This window comes from Podarcis vaucheri (genome assembly GCF_965113315.1).
Source record: "Podarcis vaucheri genome assembly, chromosome: 6".
In the NCBI taxonomy this organism is placed as follows: Eukaryota; Metazoa; Chordata; class Lepidosauria; order Squamata; family Lacertidae; genus Podarcis; species Podarcis vaucheri.
This window is the reverse complement of record NC_138764.1, coordinates 65,945,780-65,969,444: the sequence shown is the minus strand read 5'-3', so window position 1 is coordinate 65,969,444 and position 23,665 is coordinate 65,945,780. Positions and strand designations below refer to the sequence as shown.

Sequence of the window (23,665 nt, the reverse complement as noted above, 5' to 3'; positions counted from 1 at the left end):
GCCTTCACCATTCGCTTCCCCTCGGCTGCTCATTTCAGCCTTCTTTCAAGCAGAAATTACTCACATTAATCAAGGGAGAGAATGTGTTTGCAGCCCTGCGAATCTGGGGCCGTGGAATCAAATTCCATCAGTGGCAGCGGGACGACAGGAGCCTCTATCTCTGCCACACATGGCCTAATAGAGCCATCACCGGAGGAAATTGGATGTGAGAATTCTCCCAAATAAATCTGCCCTTAAAAATACCAGATCTACATGACAAATGGATGCTCGTAACAGAAACCAGTTCAGATGTCCAGTGTGCCAAATCAGTATGGATCACCCTGGCATTGGCTAAGGCGGGGGGGGGGAGAGGTTTTACAGAGGAAGGGTCTTCTAAGTGGGATTGCGACAGGTTGCAAGAGGAAAAGGGGCACAGCAGTTTCCTTGATCACAGTGCAGGGTATAAGGATTTGGGGGTTTTGTTGCTAGGTTAGGTTTGTGGATTCTAGGATAATAACATAGGAGCCAGGACTTCTGGGGAATGTATTGCTGCTGAATTAAGAAACAGCTCTCAAACCTTTGTAGGGGGGGCATTTCCCTCCAGTCATTCCTCTCCCCACCTGGTTTGGGTCTTCAGCAGTCAGGTGCACATGTTGGCCTATACCTACCCATTCTCTAGGTTCGTTCCCAGAGGCACTATGAAGGTTCCTCACCCTGCTATAGTGCCCTGAATGTAGGTATTATGTTTGAATTTATTCACCTACCCCAGAACACTGAGACGGTACAGAGAGGCAACTTTGTTACATGCAAACAGCACTATTAAGTGCATTGTCCAAGATCACAGAGGGAGGAGGGATGGAGCCCTGTTACAGAGCAGCAAAAACAAAGAAGTGTCTTGTGGATTCGCAGATTTATCACGATGGACCAGAGCCCGCTTCATCAGAGTAAGGAACTGAATCCGACCTCTCTCTTTTTGCAGCTCTGTTTAGCAGACTATTTTTCTTCCATGACAAGAAGCAAGGGGAGTTAATGTCCCAGGTCTTGCTGCTTAATTATAAGCAACACTGTAGCTTCTGGCAAGTGCAGCCATCTTCCAGGCATCCTGGTCTGTGCATTTATCCTGAGCTCTCTAGGTGCTTTGAAGGAGCTATAGTGTTGCCACTATCCGGGGGTGACAGCTGGTTTATTTTTAGTAGTGGGACTGGGAATAAGAGGGTTGATTTGCGCTTTGCCTTAGGGTGAGCCTTTTGCCTGTGTGAGGGAGACACTCATGCCGACTGGAAGGGATGATCTCACCATCTAAACATCTTCTGTGTACCAGGCGGAAAGGTCTCCAGCTGGGGCAAATTACTGTCACTCCTTTCAGATCAACAAAAGGATGGAGATTTACACCCTGCTCAGGAGATGCAGGTTTGAAGGCCAGAAAGGATAGTTTTGTAGTGGGTTGGATTAATCTGCTCAGTTGCCAAGGCCAGAGGATTTCCACCACCTAGTCACACTTGTGTGAAGTGTGTCTACTTGAGCTGCTGCGGTCTCTCTGGGTTAGGTTTATGGTGCTGTAATAGGGATGAGTGAATATGTCCATGTCAGTTTCTCCCTCATTTTTTCAATCTTAAATTTGGTTCTCCATATTTCTCCCATCAGTTTGTGAGTGGTTTTGGGTTTTTTAAAATAAAAAGTTCTCATGAAAATCAACCAGCATTTCAGCATTAATTTACATTAATTAACACACCACATTTTTGTTAGCAATTTTACCCAATGTACATACTGTTGCAAAGAAATTTTCCCTAATACAATGAGTTTTTCTATATTATTTTCAGTAATATTTGCATTTATATGCACACTTTACCCTTGTATATGCATTTTTATACACATTACTTGCCTGGAAAACTACATTGCAAAATCCATAGCAGTGCACGTTTTGAAGGATTGCTGTGTTTCATTTTGCATATTGTGTGGATTAGGTAACTTCTTTAAATGTGAATGGAATCAAATTTCTTCCCCATCTCTTTCCAGTTAAAATGTCGGCACAATTTTCTTTTTTTAAAAAAGGCCCCTCCCCACAATCCAGCCCACCTCATAGTTTCATAGTTAATAATTAAATTGAGCTATTCATTTCCAGGCTGCTTTTAGGCTTATCCCCCTTCACCTAGCCTGTTCCTAGGTTCCATCTCTTTGTTACACACTAGCGGGTGGGGCCATGCAGATGTCAACACTGGAAACAGCACCTTCTTCTGCATAGTTAATATTGCGCACTGAATGCTTGGGAACTGCGATATCCCCCACAGCAAAGTACAGCCCTGAAGGAACAAGATGGGACTGTGTACAATGAAGGAGAAAAACACATTTATTCTGCAATAAGCTAAGGGGTGAAAGCCCCCAGTCAGTTGTTATGTCTCTTGCAAGATATTACATTTTCCCAGCTTCTTCACCCCATTCAATAGGTGTCCACTTTGCAAGGAAGTCATAAAGACAAAAACCTGCTCTGGCTTCTGCAAAGGAGTTAATCACTTTCTCCCACATCAGACTGCAAACTCGTCTTGCCATTGTTCTGAACAGTGCCCGCCCTGTACCCCTATCTATTCCTTTTCAACTGTGTCTGTGCCTGTGGAGCCACTGAATGCCTTCTGTTCTTTGCTTCATACCCAGCAGCACCAGATGATTGAATCTTGACCTTTATTGTTGTGCTTTATTAACTCTCTGTCTTATTGCGTGAGGACTGAGCGCCATGGCAGGTGGACAGGGAGACAAATGCCATTTCCAGTACATGCACATACCTGGGGGACCACAAAACAAAAATTTCAGAGTGAGCTAGTGCTGTGGATTTCTCAAAGGTTTTCTGTTAAAGAGGCTTCCAGTTTTTTCTGCCTCATTCTCAGGGCACTTTAGAATGTCTTTAGACCGTCAGTGACTTTTAAGCTTGTTTTGTTGTTGCAAGGTGGCTGAGAGTGGTGTGTCTTTTTTTCTTTGGTGAAAGCCAGCAGTCACCAACACGGCACCCTCAAGCATGCATGCTCCTGCACAGGCCTTCCCTAGCACTCGCAGGGTGCCTCTGCTACTGCTCAAATTAGGCTTGAAAGAAGCATCCTATTATAGTCAATAAGACAGGTTGTGGTTTGTGTTTGGTTGCGCTTTGAGGCCCCCAAGCCCTTCCCCCATAAATAACTTCACCCTGACACATAAATTTTAGCTTAAGTTATTGGGCAAAATTTTAGGCCACAACTTTATTAATTACAGCAAAGTGAGCAGTATTGGCTTAGGCATTGGCAACAGACTATAACTGACTCCTGCCTCTCTGGCTGGTAGTCTGAAAGGGTAAACACCAAACGAGGGAGCAACATTGATGAAGATCCCTAGCCCCTCAAGCGGACTTCGGACGAGATCCAGGACCCCCAGATCCCTTTATTGGAATACCCCATTTCTGGAAGGGCAGTTGATGGCCGCACCTCCCCTCCCACATACTTCAATAAGCCAATGCCTAACTGCCAAACCTTACAAAGTTGTGATGATTGCTAAGGGGGTAGGCAAAAGCCAAGTGGCTACAGCCAATCTGCCCAATGGAAAAAATTCCTACCCAGCCCCTGCTCCAAAGCAGGCGACCCAATCCAAAGCAAGGCCAAAGACCTAAAATTAGGGAGGTAGGGCGGATGTTCAGCATCGCGAAGCAAGTGCCCCCAATCACATCGCGCGGCTGCTTTTATAGGCCTTGGGAATCACGCCGCTCGCCCTGATTGTCCAAAACAGCCTGGCGCGATCCCAGGGCCTAACGGTTAAGGCTTGGGCCACACCTAGCTACAACCCACCCTACAGGGGTGTCCCGGGGACCCAAGTGCAACCAGGACCCTCATTAAGGAGGATCCCATTTGCGCTTCGAGGCCCCCAAGCCCTTCCCCTGCAAATAACTTCACACTGACACATAAATTTGTGTTTGGCTGTGGACTACTTCCTATGTTAAGAATGGTTGAATTGCCCTCATGACAGCAGAACCGGGTGGGAACCTGTGTAGCTACTAGGGCCTACCCTGGTATCCCTGATTGCAGTTTGTGCATTGCCCGTGATATTTCTCCAGTTTGCAAATATCCCCACAGACTCAGAAAGGGTTGGCGACCCCTTCAGTGAACGTTTCAACAACACTCTCCCGCTTCTCAGTCATCCTTAGTTGAAAAAGCCCCATGGGTGGAGTTAACACAGGAAGGCTTGCCCTGGTTTTTAATTGAGGGGCAGGAGTGTAAAGTGAGATGATGTGTAGAACAGGAGAAAAGGGCACTCAGGAGCATCCCTCAGCTACCCCATAAATAAGCACGACAAAACCCTTTCATCCCACTTATGAGAATTTCACCAAAATTTTCTCTCCTGTTTGGAGATTGCCTGATGCAATTTCTTTCTCATTAATGATGGAGAATGGGTGTGTGTGTGTGTGTGTGTGTGTGTGTGTGTGTGTGTGTTTGGCACTAGCAGGATTTGTCACTAGATGGGAACAAAGAAACAAAGATCTCTGTCCTCTTCAGCAAAATCTTATTGGGTAATTTCAAGCAATCTGACACAAAATGCATGATGCTGTCTTCTTAGATGTTATTAAGGCCCCTTTCATGCATTATGCATATGAAAGTGTTTCCATGAGGGAAAGCAGGACCATGCTCTCCACCTTGCCCCCAGGATTGTTCCGCTTTCCACCAGTGCCCCTTGATGTCTGTACCAGACCCATAGCTATAGGGAGGCTAGCCTGGATTTTTGCCTCAGGTGAAGCCTCCAGAGGGACGCCATTGAGGCTCCCAGCCTGTGTGTGTGTACACAAATGCACATGGGTGTGTGTGTGCCAAACCGGTTCTTTGACCTGGGTGAAAAAAAGCCTAGTTTTGCCCCTGGTCTGCACTTTGAGCATGGAAATCTGAAGAGGGGAAGCCTTGCTACTTCTGTTTCTGTGTGATCTGGAATACAGCCCTCACAGGGTTGGAGATGCATAGAGCTCTATGTACATAGGCCCCACTTCTTCCGATGTCTATACTGAGGGCAAGTGGCACAGCCCTCTTCCTCTTCATTGCATGAATCTCCCTTCCTACGTCTGCTGCACCAAGGGGGTTTCAGACCACATCCAGAGAGTAGCTTCCTCCAGAAATCACAGCTCTACATAGAATCATAGAATCATAGAGTTGGAAGAGACCACAAGGGCCATCGAGTCCAACCCCCTGCCAAGCAGGAAACATGAGAAAGGGAATCTGGTTTTTCTGCCAAAGTGGTACCTGCCAACTACACAGTAGTGTTTCTGTTTGCTTCTTTTTTTTTTGCTAGTAACTAGTTTAGGCTGTGTTATCTGTGCTTTCAGGGATCAGCATAGTTTGTATGCAGCTAATGGTGCATTGGTTCCATGCGCTTGGGACTTTCAAAAGCCTCCCGGAAAAAGCAAAGACATTTTCACAGCAAATAGAAATGAAAACAGGTAAAAGTTCAGATAATGGAGGCATATAATTTGGACAAGAAAATTGGCTTCCAGGTGGAAAAATCAAAATTAGAAACAGAACTGTTAGAACCTAAAACTAAGATTTTGTCAAAGATGTATAACTTGCTGTTGAAATGGAATACTCAGGATGAAACGGTGAAATCTGCTATGATTAAATGGGCACAAGATGTTGGACATAACATTATGTTTGCTGACTGGGAACAGTTGTGGACCACAGGTATGAAATTTACGGCATGTAATGCCCTAAGAGAGAATATTATGAAAATGATTTACAGGTGGTACATGACACCAGTCAAGCTTGCAAAAATCTATCACTTGCCCGATAATAAATGTTGGAAATGTAAAGAAACTGAAGGTACATTCTTTCACCTTTGGTGGACGTGCCCAAGGATTAAGGCTTTCTGGGAGATGATATATAATGAAATGAAAAAGGTATTTAAATGTACCTTCTTGAAGAAACCAGAGGCCTTTCTCCTGGGCATGGTCGGCCAATTGGTGCCAAAGAAGGATAGAACTTTCTTTATGTATGCCACAAAAGCAGCAAGAATACTCATCACAAAGTACTGGAAGACACAAGATCTACCCACCCTGGAAGAATGGCAGATGAAGGCGATTGACTATATGGAATTGGCAGAAATGACTGGCAGAATCCGAGACCAGGGAGAAGAGTCGGTGGAAGAAGATTGGAAAAAGTTTAAAGACTATTTACAGAAATATTGTAAAATTTATGAATGTTAGAATGATGTTGGATAGAAAATAAGTGGTTTATAGCTGTAATGTTATAAGGGAATATGAGAAAACGAACTATTAATAGGCAAAAATCCAATGCTAAAATATTTTAAGATTGAAGATCAGGATAAACAAAGAGGGGAGGGATTTGCTGAACCAACAAACTGAACTGGAATACAGAAAAGGGAGGTGTGAGGAGGTCTGGGAAATAAGCAAATGAAAGATAAGTTATTGAAAGATTGAATTGTTTTTAACTATTTTTATTTTGTATTTTTCTTTTTTCTTTTTCTATTTTGTAATATTTTGAAAACCTTAATAAATATCTTTTTTTAAAAAAGAAAACAGGAAAAAGTAATCAGGGAACCAGAACTGGCTATAGCTCCCTGTCAAGTGTAAACCCAGGTTTATTGGCCTGTAATGTGTGAAACAACCAGCTGTAAGCCAGCCCCAGTGCCCCTGTGTTGCAGATATTAGTGTTTGTTTTGTCCTTCAGTGTTACCTTTCAGACGCTTCCTGCACATGTTGGGCTTCTTCTCACATTGTGGACTGTTAATATGGGTCAGGTGAGTCCAATTCTGACTCATATTTTTTCACCTTTGAGGGATCAATTTCATAGTTGGAACCATGTGGAAGAGGAGCAGCCTGTCTGCCAATGGTGCTTGGGTGCCGGCCACATTCAGGGAGATGATATGCAAATTGCCTTAATTATGCAAAATATAATTATATAAAATCAAAATTACATGAAACGGAATTATGCACCTTAGCTGCATCCCTCCAGCTCATGACAGATTTCAGATATGCTTCTCTGTGCAGAACAAGTTGCCCATTGCTGCATTAAACTCCCAGGTTCTTTCTGTTATTTAAAAATTAAATTTTCCCCATGGAGGTTTAGAAGTATTAAACAAAAAAGGGAGGGGAGTGGAAGGTCCCAATATGTTTGGAGTCCCAGGACTCCAAAATCTGAGGAACTACATTTTTAGATGATGCATATCAGATGTGCTGCTTCTGCAAACCACATCCAGTACACTAGAAGAACACCTTTTTAAAAATAAAAACAAAATTTTCCAGCCAGCTGAAGTAGAATTGGCCTTGTCCTTTCATTCCCAGATGCTCTGGGAACCCTAAAATTTTGTATGGTGAGTACTATCCACTCCTCACCCTTCACCACACTCTACATCACACACACACACACACACACACACACACACACACACACACACACCACACCACACCTACCTAGGGAAATGAGAGTCAGCTGTGATTCTTTGAATCTTTTAGCAGCACATGATACCGTAGTGGTAGCAATTTCATCATTATATTAGCTGTAAAGTAAACTTGTGCCACCAGGTTTAAATCTGAGACCATGAGGACTAGAAACTAGGATTTAAAAAAATTATAAAGCTGAAATCTGGGCCCATTTAGCACACATGCTAACTTATACCTGCAGAGTCCCAAGTACTGTCAACAAATCTAAAATTTGACAAATAATTTGACAGACACACAAATTCATGAAGAGGCACTCAGACACCTTGCACAATTCTGAACCATCTAACATAACCGTATCATATATTTGTTGGCAGTACTCCAATAACTGACCCAGCACAGTTCCCTTAGTGAGGTACAGCTAAACATAGTCACATACTGCTGATGAGAGGAAAGTGTGTGTGTGTGTTTAAAGAGAGAGAGGAGTGAATGTGCCTCTGGGAGCGAAGGCCCCATTCCCACAGGCAATACCAGAGGTGGGGTCTACTTGCTAAAGCCTGACAGGCAGCTTGCTGGCCGCAAGGGAATATTGATTACTTTTACAGTGTAAACTGACAGAGCCTATTTGGATGATGTAATGAAGACAGATGATTCTGGTCTCCTCTCTGCTCAGCTTGGAGGAGGAGCTGAGGAGGGGGAAAGGAATCATCAATCAGATCCTGAAGACACACTCCATCGCTTTCTCCACCTTTGCTCCCCCCGCCTGGTCCCTTTCTCCCATCACATTCCCCCAGGCCTCTTTGTTCACACCTCTAGGCTATTCCGCACCCCTCCCTCCCTTAACCTTCTTTTCCATTGCAGCTCATTTTCTCAGAAATGAGCCGGCTCCCTATTAATTGCCCTGCCTTCACCGATGCAGCAGCCGCTGATCATTCCGTTCTCATTAGTGCAGTCTCTGCCCGTGTCTCTGAGAGCTGGGGGAAGCCATTCAAACCCCTTTTTAATAAGCAGAGAGATGAAACAAGGTATGGCTATTGAACGACTAACCCAAGACCTCACAGCACATGTGTGTGAGAAAGAGGACAGGGCTCTGAACTAATGTCCACTGTGGATCTTGCTCCTGCAGGAAGTAATGATGGCCACCACCTTGGACATTTGTGGACTGTCAATGGCTATGTCCTTCCTCCACTGTTGGAGGCAGTATTAGTTGCTGGGAATCAGAAGTGGAGCGAATGCTGTTGCACTCAGGTCCCACTTTTGGGATTCTCATAGACATCTGCTTGGCCACTGTGATAACAGGATGCTTGACTAGGTAGCCTATTGGTCTGATCTAGCAGGGCTTCCCTTGTGTTTGTGTATAACCTGGATGCCACCTTATTTTTGACCAGTGGCCTTTTTCTTCACTACTTTGTCACCAATCCTCCTCCCATAAGTGTATATGTGTTGTTTGTTTAATAATAGAAGTGATTTATAGCAGGAGTCAGCAAATTTTTTCAGCAGGGGCCCGGTCCACTGTCCCTCAGACCTTGCTGGGGGCTGGACTATATTTTGAAAAAAATTATATGAATGAATTCCTATGCCCCACAAATAACCCAGAGATGCATTTTAAATAAATATGTAAAAAACATGCTGATTCCCAGACCGTCCACTGGCTAGATTGAGAAGGCGATTGGGCTGGATCTGGCCCCCGGGCCTTAGTTTGCCTACCTATGATTTAAAGCCTGTGTTTCCACACTAGATGCCAAAGTCAGCTAACATCAATATACAGTGGTGCCTCGCAAGACGAAATTAATCCGTTCCGCGAGTCTCTTCATCTAGCGGTTTTTTCGTCTTGTGAAGCAACCCTATTAGCGGCTTAGCGGATTAGCGCTATTAGCGGTGGTGTAGCGTGGGTTCTCAGCACCCGGGGCAAGGCAAGTAATTTGCGCCCCCTAACCCGTGGATTTTAGCACTCGAGTCTCTTCCGCGCCCCCCCCAGATGTTGCGCCAGGTGCGGCAGGCCCCCCCTGCACCCCCCACGCTACGCCACTGCTCCCACCACAAGTCTTCAGGACAGCCTTCCGAAGGCTGGCGGTGCGGCGGAGAGACCTCCTCCCGCCGCCAGGCTTCGGAGCAGCCTTCTGCTTAATTCCCAGCAAGCAATTAGCAGGCTCGCTCCACCTCCTCCTCTTCCCGGCTTTGCTGCTGCTGCTGCACGGTTCTTTTCCTCCACCGACGGCGCGCTGCGCCTTGGAGAGGTTCCCGCTTCCTCGAGGGGGGCCGGCCAAACGCGCCCCCCAAAATGTTGCACCCGGTGCGGCCGGCACCCCTGGCACCCCCCCCCACGCTACACCACTGTATTAAAGGCTTAGCGGCTATTAAAGGCTTAGCGGATTAGCGGCTAAAAGGCTATTAGTGGCTTAGCTGCTTAGAAAAAGGGGGGAAGCGGGGGGAAATCGAAACACTCGCAAGACGTTTTCGTCTTGCAAAGCAAGCCCATAGGGAAAATCGTCTTGCGAAGCAGCTCAAAAACGGAAAACCCTTTCGCCTAGCGGGTTTTCCGTCTTGCGAGGCATTCGTCTTGCGGGGCACCACTGTAAACGCAAAAACACACAGCAAAATGAATGAATAAAAAGTAGAAGATTTGGGGAAATGTCCCCTAGTTCAGTGGTAGATCACCTGGTTGCATGCAGAGGATGGCGGGTTTTAAACTGCTGCCAATCATTGCCGATAAAACTGGACTAGATGGGCCAGTGATATTTCACAAGGATAATCTATACCACAAACAAAGTGAGGAGAGGAAAGGTGGCCTTCAACAGGAAAGAGGAGAGTTCCCCACCCTTGGTGTAAATAATGGGGAAAAGATGGCTCTACCCTCTCTTGGAAACTATTGTCTGTTTCCAGCTTAATGAGGAGATGGGAAGAACTGGAGCAATGGTGACACCCCTGTTCCACTGTCCTGTGCAACGTGCACATTAATTTCTGGAGCTACTGCCCAATTAATACCTAGGGTGGGTGGAAGGGGTGTGCCTTCAAGTTGGACGGCTGTTCTGCAACACAAAACCTGCTAAGGATTCTGCAGCTTATACTGTGGGGGAGACCGATTCTGAAATCTGCCTTTCCTTCCATTTGTGATGGTCAGTACTGAATGCTAGGGATGCATACATGACTCAGATAATGTCGACCTCATTGGTGTTCTGCAGTGCAACTTAGGGCCCACCTTTTCCTTCCAATTTATGATGCAGAAAGAACTATTATTCATTACTGGCTATCAGCTTCTACCATGCATGACTGTTAGGACTGAAATTGCATTCCAGCTTCTCCCTGGTTGCCTGGGCTTCCTGATTTCAAAAAGGCACATGGGAAAAGTTACTTTATGGTGTCTTCCCCTGAGTTTTATTTGAAGTGTGGGAAGCTGGAGCAGCAAGGACTCCTGAGAGCAGCATACTTAGTGATTTTGTTTTTAAGTTCATCTTGGAGTGCTGGACTAGGACCTGCAAAACCAGGCTTCCAGTCCTCACTTGGCCAAGGAGCTCACTGGGTGACTTTGGGGCAGTCATTGTCTCTCAGACTAATCTACCTCACAGGGCTGTTGTGGAGATGAGAATAAGTGTGTTTGCCACCTTGAGCTCTTTGGAGAAAAGGCAGGATATAAATGTAACAGCAAGTAAATAACAGTGGCAGGCCAACTGTATTATGAGGATGGGGCACTGAAAATTCATGCCATGTGTCACATTAGTGACCTCTAGGAGCAGGGAAAACTTCATAGGGGATTTCTTAAAGGCCTGGATACCTCTGTCTGTTGTATGCAGGGATTAGGATGCTGCTATAGCTGTGACACACAACACTGCTACTAAAGCGGAATTATAAAACCAGACGGTTAAATATCTCTCCATTCCAGCTCCTGTTTCAAATAGAGAACAACTAAATATTCATAGACAACTTTCAATCAATCTGATTGCTCTACTGAATTTTCATGGTGCTTCCATCAAGAACTTTAAGTTCAGATCTGCCTCATATGTGCTCATGAATGATGCTTCTGAAAATACCATTATGTTTGCAAATGCTGCTTTTGAAGTTCACAGAGGTGCAATAATTTTGTTGCTCATTAGCTCTCATAGTATTTGAGATGCTTTAATCTGGTCTTGCTGAATGGTTAATTCAGTGTCTACATCTGATTACTTTGGGGACACACAGTCTTGATTATGTACTTTGTGGTAGCTTGACTCCATCTCAGGTGTGCTATGAATACAAAAACAACCTGCCTGCCTTGATTCTAGGTGATGGGAAGTTCTGAAAGAAAATGAATAGGCCACAATTTAGATTTGGGTACTTGTCAAAGAAAACCACAAACTGCACATCTGTACAGCACATTAAACCTCTGACTGGCATAGTATCTTAAATAATATTCAAATTAGCTAATATCTGTGCAAATAAAAGACTTTGACTATTTTATTTAGCCATTGTTACAACAGATTCTTGGATCAGCTGCAGAGGGGTATCCAGTGTTGTTGGACTCCAGCTCCCATCAGTCCCCGCAGTCTGTGGTCAGAGATCATGGGATCTGTAGTCCAACAACATCTGGAAGGCACGGCCATATTGGCTACCCCTGGTCTGCTATAGGATCACTCAGATGGTGATTTGCTTCCCATATTGCTGGTCTAGTGTCACAAGCAATGAATTGTGTTTACTTCAGGTCACATGGTATAATTCAGTTGAGAACCTGCTAGTGGAGAGTTTAAGGAAGTCTCAGAGTGAGTCCCTTCACTGAATTCCTGCTCTTTCATTCTTGTCTTGTGAATTTAGTTGATCCACCATTGTACCTGCACTATTGTGTGCATCATGACTTCTGTGCCCTTGGTGCATCAAGCAAAGTGGCAGGTGTCGAAGGGTGTGTTTGTGTTCAGATGAGACCTTTTCAGAAAGGCATTACAAAAGAGAAGAGGTGCTGCAAGCCAGCTCACTGAGAAACATGAGACATGAAGACAACAAAATACTATGGATAGAGTAAGAGGTCAAAGAACACATCATCTTGCCAGCCCTGCATTGTTGTGGAAGTGTTTCTGGTGAGCATCTGGAAAGTGATGTGGCATGATAGCACAATATCTTTCCTCCTACTGGAAGTGTGGCTCCAGTTCTTTCCTTCAATAATACCAAATTTGTGTAATTGTGGCTATGAAATCACACGTTCTTACATAATTTTAATACCTTTCTGCAGTGCACTGGGTCGGCGGTGGCAGCGGGGGGAGGGGGGCAGGGAGAATAATCTTGAGATACAGTTGTGAACTCACCAGGTCCAGAACTGTAATACAGCTGTGCTGAGTTCTAGGAGACGGTACCATACAAGTTAACTAAGTTAAGGCATGAATGAGCAGATAGAAGAAAGTTACTTAAAGGGCTATTTTTCCAGCCAGAACTCACCAGAACTCAGTTCCGGCACTTCTCAGGTGGACGCCATTGCCATTCTAAGAGAACGAGGGAGACGTTTATGGTGAGTTCTAGCACCTCTTTTCCTAGAAAAATAGCACTGGTTACTTCTATTCTGATTCCACTATATTTTGGATGCATCAAGCTGGGGGGGGGCTGTATGGCGTGGAGTAGCACCTCTCTGGTGGGGGACACATCATGCTGTTTCTGAGGTAGTTTGTCTACTTTTGGTCCCCACCCTTCACTTAACTCTCATCTGTGGCTCCTAGAAGCTGCCAGCATGCAACAGCGACCACATCCCAGGAATGGTTTGATTGGCTGGCTATACCAGGTGAGGGCAGCTGATGGGTCTCAAACCTTCGGTGAGTTAGGGACTGCCCCTGCATGTGAAGATGGGTTGAGCAGACAAGACTAATAGTGGGTCCAGTCAAGGAGGTGGTTTCTGCATGTGCTGTGGGGAGAAGTGAGGGGCAGATGGGCTTGTCAACTTGGGAAGGTAGCCCATCTAGGAGAAGGAAAACTCTGATCCTAAACCTCCACTGCCTTGTGGGATATCTTTGGGAGGAAAAAAAGGCTAAGGAAGGCTTACACTAGAGGTTCTCAACCTGTGGGTCCCCAGATGTTTTTGGACTACAACTCCCATCATCCCTAAGCTCTGGCTTTCTAGGGGTGATGGGAGTTGTAGTTCGATAACATCTGGGGACCCACAGATTGAGAAAGGCTGGCTTACACAAATCCGGAGTGGAGTCCCTAAGATGGCTGGATGGTGCCTTGTATGACTCCTTCTGGCCACTCCTGCAGCCAAGCTGGTGCCAAACATATTGCTCTGCTTTCCTTTGGACCACAACAGTGAGGCTGAGAGGACGATCTTGTCATCTGGGCAGCTCAGGAGCTCCATACACACTGCCCAGTCTTGTGCCCTGGGGAGGTCACTTTGGTGCTGCTAAAGCAGCAGTTTGGCTTCACCCCGGAGGCACACTCCATGGTCTCTTGGATGTCAGCATGAAGGATCAGTCAAGAGACAGTTCAGCAGGATACAAGCATGGGCGGAGGAAGGGGGTGCAGTGGGACAGTCTCCCCGGGTGTCACCACTGAGGGGGATCACAAAATGCTGGGCGGCACTCACCACGGGGCTTGCAGCGTGCCCGAGCCATTCATCTCTCTTGGGAGTGACGCGGTGACTTGGGCGCCCTCCGGCTCTGCGCTGCCCCAAACGGTCTGCCCGCCACCTCCCCCTCAGCTGTAGGGTGGCTGAGTGGGAGCAGGCAGGCAGACTCCACGGAGCATCCTGCCCCGGCTTGCCCCGCCCCGTGTGCTGCCCCAGGCACCAAATTGGCTTGCTGTGCTGCTTGATACAAGATTTTACATTGGAAAAGAGGGCTGTGAACTGAACATCAAAAGCAGACTGCTGGGTGAAATGTGTGAATGAGTCCATTTACTTCTGCAGTTATCAGTACCAAATCTCACAAAACAAGCTGTGCCATTTTGGATGCACCCAAAAGTGCCAGAGCCCCTTTTGCAGAGTTCTGCATGTATCTAAATTTCCCTTTCCTATCATTTCCTTTGGGTCTATGGGATACCAATATTCTGCATGTGCTCTGGAGATAGTGAGATCTGTAGATACAGCCACCAGTGGCAATCATACTAGAGTCTAGACACTAGATAAGCAGCAAACTATATCTCCAAACTGTATTCACCTCTTTGCCAGGTGAGTCATAGGCAGAGCCCTCCATCTCTGGGTAGATCAGCCCGGTTCTGCAGAACTGGACTCCTATTGCAAAACATTTCTTAATGGCAATTCACTTCATGAAAAGAATTACAGAAGCAAATCTTCGGCGGCACAGTTATTTTTAGTGACCATTCATCCACTAAGAACAAAAGTTCTGTCAAGCTCCATTGTGAGGATCATGCAAATGAAAGCCACCAAGCCAAATAATAACAATAATATTTTTTTAAAAAAGAAGCCCAGCTAGGAACAAAGTCAAAAAGAAAGATCAAGAGCACACAATGTTTGTACCATCATTGCTGCTTCTGAAAGTTGCACAGATGCTGGCGGGTGGAAGGGGGAGCAGTGGCTTCTGTTTTTCTGCCCAGCCTAATAAGGAAAGACCCCAGTGTGCATCACTCAGTCCTGAGTGCTCACAAGAACACCTTTATGTGGACTGATACATTTCAAAGAAGGACCAAATCCTAGATTCCTATCAGGCCCTCTTCCCATCTTCAACTCCAGAAAAGTGATTTGGATGACCTGTCCTTTAAACAGTCCCCCACATATCTTGTCACTCTTTATAAGCTTTATAAGCTACCTGGAGTACTGTGTCCACCTGGAGTACTGTGTCCAGTTCTGGGCACCACAATTCAAGAAGGACACTGACAAACTGGAACGTGTCCAGAGGAGGGCAACCAAAATGGTCAAAGGCCTGGAAACGATGCCTTATGAGGAACGGCTAAGGGAGCTGGGCATGTTTAGCCTGGAGAAGAGGAGGTTAAGGGGTGATATGATAGCCATGTTCAAATATATAAAAGGATGTCATATAGAGGAGGGAGAAAGGTTGTTTTCTGCTGCTCCAGAGAAGCGGACACGGAGCAATGGATCCAAACTACAAGAAAGAAGATTCCACCTAAACATTAGGAAGAACTTCCTGACAGTAAGAGCTGTTCGACAGTGGAATTTGCTGCCAAGGAGTGTGGTGGCGTCTCCTTCTTTGGAGGTCTTTAAGCAGAGGCTTGACAACCATATGTCAGGAGTGCTCTGATGGTGTTTCCTGCTTGGCAGGGGGTTGGACTCGATGGCCCTTGTGGTCTATTCCAACTCTATGATTCTATGATTCTATGATCCTAGTCTGTGATTGCAAATTGCCACCTCAGAAACGGACCTCAAGGGAAGCCAAAGTGCTGGTGGTGGAACAATAGATGGCTAGCTACATTTTATAAAGGAGGCGCTGCTCTTTGAGACACAGAATACAATCTGTAATTTCCTGTCGTGTTGAAATCATAAAATAAATTGAGAGTTGTGATTTTTAAAATCTGGTCGCAGGGAGATAGAAATAATATAGTGTGTGTGCCTGAGGGAGAGAGACTGCAAATTAATTTGGTGCTTTTTCACTTTAGAATTAATTAGGTTCTTAATTGAGCTTCCTAACTGGGTAATAATGCCCAGATCCAGGAGCCTGCCTTAGCAGAAGGTAACAGTGTGGAACTGTGCGGTGAATGTAAAGATCTCATGATAACACCATTGATGCAGAAGTCTTGCCTGCGCTGCGGCCCAATGAGGAGAGAGCAAGGGATGGGGAATAATGTATTCAATAACCTCACTTTCAGGTTGCAAAGCTCCTTTCCATAGCCTATGCCAGAGGGAGGGAGGCCTCTTCATATGCACTCGTCCAAGGGCTTCCCTCCCCCCTTCCTTGCGCGCACTCACACACACACACACACACACTTCCCTTACAATTAGGAAGATACCTATTCAACACTGCTCTTATTGCTAGGCTTTGTCTCTCTGTCCTTTCTTTGCTAGCAAGCTCTATCCTGAGTCAATCGGTGTTCTTGCGCTCAACGGTTTGGTTAGTTGCTTTTGTGTTATCTCTGCCCAAGAATTCCAGCTCTGCTGAAGTCTTGAAATTAAGGCACCAGGGAAGAAATCACATAAAGGAGGAGAGAGGGGGGAAAAGTAAGGCAGTGTTCTTCTCTTTCTTTGTTTAAAGTCTTGTCTGGTGGAAGAAAGCATGAGTGACATTTTTGTGAATGTGTGTGCACTGTGTACTATATAATGTTACACTGTATCTCTGTGGTTTTTGTGTGTGTGTGTGTGTAGCCCTTTATTCTTATTTTAAGCAATGAATTGAATGCCATGCCTGTGAATGATAATCATACGTTCTCATTTACGCACACACCCATTTGTTTGAATAGTGTTTTGTTATACCTGCAATCAGTATGTTCACATAAATCTGTGGATCGTTGATGAATAAGAGGAGATATATTGTCATTCCCAAGAAAGTCACCCTAAGTGGATGCGAAGACAAGTAGCTGCATGTGGATAGGGTCCTAAACATACCCATATGTCTGCAGTGGAAAGATAAATAATGTGCATATGCACACACAATAAATCCTATTGGATCAGAGCTCTTTGGCTCAATTTAGATTTGTTTTAAATATAAGACAATTGTATGCAGGCATATGGGACCATTTGCTTATAATATGTTTACTTTTGCTCATGGTTGGAAACTATGTCCTTTTCAGATAATAGTTTTATAGGATTGTGTGTATATGTGTGGGCTACTAAAATGAATTTGTTTTTAATAAGCTGTCAACTTTTTGATTTTTTGCACTCTATACATATCTTGTTTATATGCTACAAAGAAAATTCTTATGTCTGCATGATTAAAATGCTGCTGCCATGTGTGAAGTATGCATGCCTTTATAACCATAAGTTTATTTCTGTAGAGACAGGCAACATATATTAGGTATGTTGCTCTTACATACATTTCTTAGAAGTTATTTCGAAATGAATGCAGTTGACTTTAGACTGAGGTGTGCTCATGGAATCAGCCCAATCAGGCACAAGTCCTTGCTTATTGTCAACTGCCATCTGTGTGTATGAGTAAAACCTTTGTTTTTTCTGATGCCATTTGCAACTACCGGTAACTGATGGCTGCCTGTATATTTGTGTGATCAGATAAAAAGTTCCTTAATCTGTTGCAGTCAAGTATCCCTCTTTGACTGCAGGCGAAAGGGAAAGACACACGGTTAGTAATTACATCTCTTTAAAGGAGTGTGACCTGAACAATAGATAATGGTAGGTAGCTTGATTTTATTTTAAAAGTAGCATGTCTTTGGTTACAGTTACAGAGAAGGGTGATGACCACCTCAAAAATGCGACGTTGTGCTAAGCAAAAGCTAGAACTCCAGTGTAGCAACTGAGATTTTTTAAAGGAAGTCTTTATGAAGCCCAATCAACAGGCATAAACAGGAAAGATGAATTAATTCTCGGAAGGGAGAACCTTGATTAAAGTCATTTAGTTATTATAATTACTTCAAGGGTGTACATAAAGATGCACTCTGGGACAGCCTTCACCAGCCAGGTGTTTGGGACTACAGTTCCCATCAATGGTGCTGGTTGGGCTGAGGGGAATTGAAGTCCAATGCAGCTGGAGGGCACCAGCTTGGGAAAAGATGATCTAGGTGTATCCCCAACTGCCAATTTAAGAGATAACAGTTTGGTGCAAAGAGACTAAAGACGTTTCACTGATTTACGCTCCTACCAGTAAAGAAAGATAGTCAACATGAAAGCTCATGAGATGAATAATTGTTTTCTCTATTGGAAGCTTACTTGAGAAGGACACAAAAGAAAAGGGTGAACAGGGAGATAAAAAGTGAAGAGAGAGAATGAGAAAGCAAAAAAGGAATAGAATTTGAGACTGTATTAGTAGTGCATCTTGGATGTGTGTGTGTGTGTGTGTGTGTGTGTGTGTGTGTGTGATCTCACCCACCACAACCCCATGGGGATATTGATTCGTGTTAATAGTCTTTGCCAGCTGGCATGATTGTGAGATGAAAGAGTATGTTGAACTTCAGATAGGATCTCCCTTTTCCTTTGACTTTGCTTCACATTTCCAGATCCTCTGCAGGTTCGCCCAGGATAAGATAGACATGGCATTATTGGTCATTGCCTTGCTCCCACTGGCTTTATTTGTAATGAAGGTGGAGAAATCTTGTTTGTACTCCATACTGTGCAATGGAATTTGTCTATTAAATGCAAGCTAGCTGGGGAGACACAGTAGTCTCGATGCAGACACATCCCTGCTGGGAAGAAATCTGCACTCCCTTTGTTTCTGCCTTAATATTTTTTCAATAAGGAGAAACTGCTAGCCATAGATTACAGACGGCTCTGGCACACCTCCTGGGTGAGAAGTGCACTGCTTGGGGGTACAAAGAACATTTGCTAACTATTAATTGTTGAGCTATAGGATCCTAATGTGATGGAGCTGGGTGGGTACGTTTAGACTGGAGAAGAGAAAAGTAAGTATAAAAGGAACAGCTGAAGATGGAGGAGAATTGGTCTGTTTTGCTCCAGAAGGCAGGAGTAGACCCAAGAGCTGGAAATGGCAGGGAAGCAAATTTTGGCTAAGCATGAGGCAGCACACTCCCCTAATGGTGAGAACTGGTTGGCAGTGGCCCAATTTGCATGTAACATGGAGCCAAACCATAGCTCAGCAGAAATGAGGAAATACAAGTGAGTTTCTGGAGTGAATATTTCAGCCACCATGTGCTCTTTCTCTGGTCCTGTTGCTGCCATGCTACTTGGAACTAGTCTGGCGTAGCATTATGTCCAAACCCAAGTTTGGACAAGAGCAGCAAGTTGTGAAATATTTAATTTGTAATTGTTGTGTTCTTTACAGCCAGGAAGGAGAAGAGACCGTTACTAGATTTTCTGCCTCAGCTGCCCAAATAGCTTGGCCAGCCTTGGGTGCCATGCAAATCCTGCACTGAGCAATGGCTTGAACTAGATGACCTCTTAGTTTCCTTCTAACTCCATGTGTGGTATTCAGCTCAGTTTTACCCAGAGTACTACCATACAACTGAATGAACATGACTAACTTAGGTCCATGAATTTCAATGAGTAAAACTTGGTTGAATGCCACCCTGTGGCCCTGATTCAACCAACCTGGTGTGCTAGTGGAAGCCAGTGCACGAGATCTTGCAAGTGTAATGGGATTTCCCCCCTGCACATCCCCTGCACCTCTTCTAAATCCACTCTGGAGGGTCAGTAGAACCCCCCAGACCAGTGCACAGGTCGGGAGAGGAGAGGGGGGATTGTTCCAGCTAGCTAGGGGAAATGCTTGCACTGAAGAAGCAATCAGATGATTATGACACTGAATTCCACCCTGTGATTCAAACTTGGGATACGGATCAAGATAAATGTGAAACTCCCCCCCCCCCATGCTCAGAAAAGAAGGTTATGAATACTCTAGATTGAGCTAGATTATAGCTGTGAATATCAGCAGAGTGAGCCTATAGATGATTCAGAACAGAGTGTTCATATTTCCAAAACAAAAAAGAGGATTTGCTGGTGTCCCATTGCCAGAAAACTGAAATAGCAAAAGATTTCTGTGTGTGTTTTGAAAATGTATTCTGTAAAAGAAAAGGTGGGGGATCTCTGAGTGGCGTGAGATTCTAAGGGTTCGTGTTTCCACCCCCCACCCATTTGCAATCTCACACAGAGCCCCTTTCCTTTGCTCTCTTTAATGGCCCATCACCCAGATAATCGCCTCATCAGGAAGCTATCCTGGGTTATATTTTAATGCTTGCTTGATCCAGGGGTTAGAAGGGTCTCACATACAGCCTACCCCCACAAATGAATAACACTACACAGACACACCCCAGAACAAGACATTTGTCCCCAGATCTACAAACAAACAGCAAAATACAGATTCTCTGTAGAAATACAACAGACAAGTAAGCAAAGGCATTAGAAGACACATTGTTAAATCAGCTAGTAAAACACAATTGCTCTTTTAACCCAATGCCAGTGAAGTAACAAGCTTATTCAAGCAAGTTTTCAGTCCATCGGGATCCCTTCAGGCTTTCCTCTTTCTCCTTGGTTCACACTCCCAGCCACATTTCTGCATCTCAGAGCTGCTGTCTCCCACATTTGGCAGCTCCAAATGGTGAGTTTTGACATGTTTAAGCCAGGATGCAAGACTCGGTCCCAGTGGCGTAGTGTGGGGGGTGCAGGGGGGGCTGGCCACACCGGGCGCAACATCTGGGGGTTAGGGTTAGGGGGCGCAAATCCACGGGTTAGGGGGCGCAAATTACTTGCCTTGCCCCGGGTGCTGACAACCCACGCTACGCCACTGCTCGGTCCCAGAGCTGCATTGCTCAAAGGCCTTGCTCATTCTTTACCCTATATAATTAAACTGCCCTCTTGGGCAGTGTTCCAAGAGTCGGGCTAGGGATCTCTGGCAGTGGCAGAGCTTCATGCTCCGGCACCGGGGGCGGAAAGCAGGCGGGGGCATGGCACACTGCCTGCAGGGGCATGGCACATGTCCTGGGGGCATGGAGTGGCACACCGCCTGTGGGGGTGGGGCACCCAGCGTGAGTGAGTGGAGGCAGCCACGATGGCACCCTGGGGGTCGCGCTGCCGGGGGTGGTGCGTTCCCCCTGAACTCCTCTTCCTCCGCCAGTGATCTCTGTCACAGTTCCCTATCACCTTTAAACTACAATTCCCAGCATTCTTTGAGGTAAAGCTACAGCAGTTAAAATGAGACAAAGCCTATGTATGTGCTGAAGATGGTGAAGCCTTGTGTATTCTATCCCTTGCCCCACCCCCAGCAGTGATCTTATTGGAGGTTGTTTTGCAGAACTGAGACTCTATTGTCCTCACTGATTCCTAAATGAGTTTATCTGTCCATCCCTCCCTCTCTGCTCTCCCATCTCACCTGTCATTAGTCTCTGTATAAACCTGCTGAAGCTGCACATGCAGACCCTATTTTACAAATATGATGTAGATGCCAGTATGAGAGGCCTCTTTCCCAGTCCTCCTTAGGGTACTATTTACATGTTGTCAGACAAGAAGACCAAAGAGGATATGAATTTGCTTAACATTTCCACATGCTAATTCATATGTCACGATTCTTGACACGGTTGCATGTTTTAAATGCCCTTTAAGTACATGATTTGTATGCAGCCTTGGACTGGGGTAGCCCTTCAAATAGCAGACTCCGCCCAAGTGAGGACTGTGCTCTGCAAAGTAGGACATAGGTAAAGGTAAAGGTACCCCTGACCGTTAGGTCCAGTCGTGGACGACTTTGGGGTTGTGGCGCTCATCTCGCTTTACTGACCGAGGGAGCCAGCGTACAGCTTCTGGGTCATGTGGCCAGCATGACTGAACCGCTTCTGGTGAACCAGAGCAGCACATGGAAATGCTGTTTACCTTCCTGCCGGAGTGGTACCTATTTATCTACTTGCACTTTGACATGCTTTCGAACTGCTAGGTTGGCAGGAGCAGGGACCGAGCAATGGGAGCTCACCCCATTGTGGGGATTTGAATCACTGACCTTTGGATCAGCAAGCCCTAGGCTCCGTGGTTTAACCCACAGCACCACCCAAAACTACCACCCAAATCCCTTTTCTGCTCCTTCCACACCATAAGACAGGTGAGAAGCAGTGTCTAGTTCAGTGCCTCTTGCTTTGAGTGTCTCTTGGTGATCTCAGTTCAGCTCCGTTACCATCCCAGGTTTGGCCAAAAATGTTCCTGGCTTTTAAAATTTTCCTTAAAGCTGGGTATATTTGCAGTAGACGGATATGTGACCATAACAGAGAGAATGGATACAGCTTTAGCAGTTTGCTAACATGCTCTTTGAGGTTCCCTGCACTTATTATCCCTTGCCTCCTTTCATCCTGATGCTTCCAGTTCTTAATCCTATCGGGAACTTAGATCTCTTACCACGGATGAAAGAGGAGGAAGATTCTGGTCAGGTCTGCACCTGGCAGGTGCAGTTCTGCTCTCCTTGCATTTCCATAGCATAAATGTCACCGCTCACTGAGACCTGAGGACAAACTGCACAGTATGTTAGGCACACTTTTGAAAAAGGAGCCGACTGTCAGCCATTGCTGGTGAGGAGAGATATTAAACAGAAAACAGTAATTGACAACTTCTCTCCTCTCTTTACTGCTGTGCTGCCTGTTTGTTCATCCTCTTTCTCTCTAGGCCAGGGGTTTCTAAGCCCTTGTTCAGGGGTCTAGTCCAGGCCCCACAATCAATTTTAACACCCCCCCCACCAAAAACAATAACAACCCACATTGGTCATGGCAGTGGTGGCAAAAATGGTTTGCTCGTTTGTTTACTAGACACAGCATTCACCCCACAAATCACCCCCTTCCTGGCCAGCAAATTAATCATTTGATGAGTGGAGGGGAATTAACAACCCTCCTCCTCAGCTGGTTTGCCTGGATCAGTTGAGGAGGTGGGCTATGTGCCTCTGTCTGTGTGGCAGTATATGTTCAAAATTGCTTTGACCACCTGCAACACTGACATGGGGCCCTGGGAGAATTGGTGAAGCATGAATTTGGCTGATAAAAGGTTAGCCATCTATGCTCTGGGTTTTGCACCACAGAAGGCTGGTGGTGGAAGGAGCAGTCGCAGTTCATCTGCAGTCTCCCTCTGGGTGGCATGGTGGAGACTGAACTCCTCATCCAGCTACCCTGTGGAAGCCAGAGTGAAGAGGGTTCATGAGCCTGCCAGAGAAAGAGAGCAGCAGGCGAGTCACCAGAGGTGGCAGCAGCCCTCACAGAATCCTTGCTGCCCTTGTTTGTGTTCAGTGGCTAGTCTTATCTGATCCAGCTCCAATGTATTAGAGCCAAAATAGCCCTTAAAAAATAGACAAATGTGCCTTTGTCCCTTAGCTCAAACAGTTAAACTTTGTCCCTGCTGATTATAATTGGGTTCCACTGATCATCCAGTTATCGATATATCCAATTATTAGGCTTACTAAAGCTTACATGCCTAGCCAATTATGAATTTCATATGCAGTACAAGGCTGAGCAGTTCTGTATTGCTCACACTAATACAGCTCACAGCAGCTACTCTACCTATTTGGGACAACTTTGTAGTGGCATTTTAGCATGAAAAATTCTGCCAGTGACCTTCGGCTGCTGCCGAATATTCTAAGGATATTTGAAAGCTACATGTGAGACCTAGTGATATTTGGTTTCATTTTTTATCAAACAGTCAATATGTTATAGTATCTGATAGTTACATGCATGAAGCCTTTGGCATACATGCATGCATGTAGTATTTGACTAGGTATGTCATCTTGATATTTCAATGTCATCAATCTGTCTACAGAGAACATAAGGAACCCTTTAAATGTTGCACAGGATTTTAGGATA

The 23,665-nt window shown here is 45.3% G+C and overlaps 1 protein-coding gene across 5 annotated transcripts in view; it reads left to right on the top strand.

Moving 5' to 3' along the window:
- BLACAT1 (BLACAT1 overlapping LEMD1 locus) overlaps positions 1-23,665 on the top strand; it is an 80,558-nt gene that overhangs the window by 7,947 nt on the left and 48,946 nt on the right. For 2 of the 5 annotated variants that reach the window (XR_014221221.1, XM_082228419.1), the window contains exon 1: positions 16,122-16,445. The exons of 2 other annotated variants lie outside the window; for them this stretch is intronic. Coding sequence is in view for 1 of the 3 variants with exons in the window: in XM_082228414.1 (XP_082084540.1) it covers positions 20,440-20,442 (3 nt within the window). In the remaining 2 variants the exon portion in view is untranslated. Of the gene's footprint in view, positions 1-16,121; positions 16,446-18,543; positions 20,443-23,665 lie in introns of those variants that run through there. One more of the 5 variants, XM_082228414.1, reaches the window with a different exon arrangement.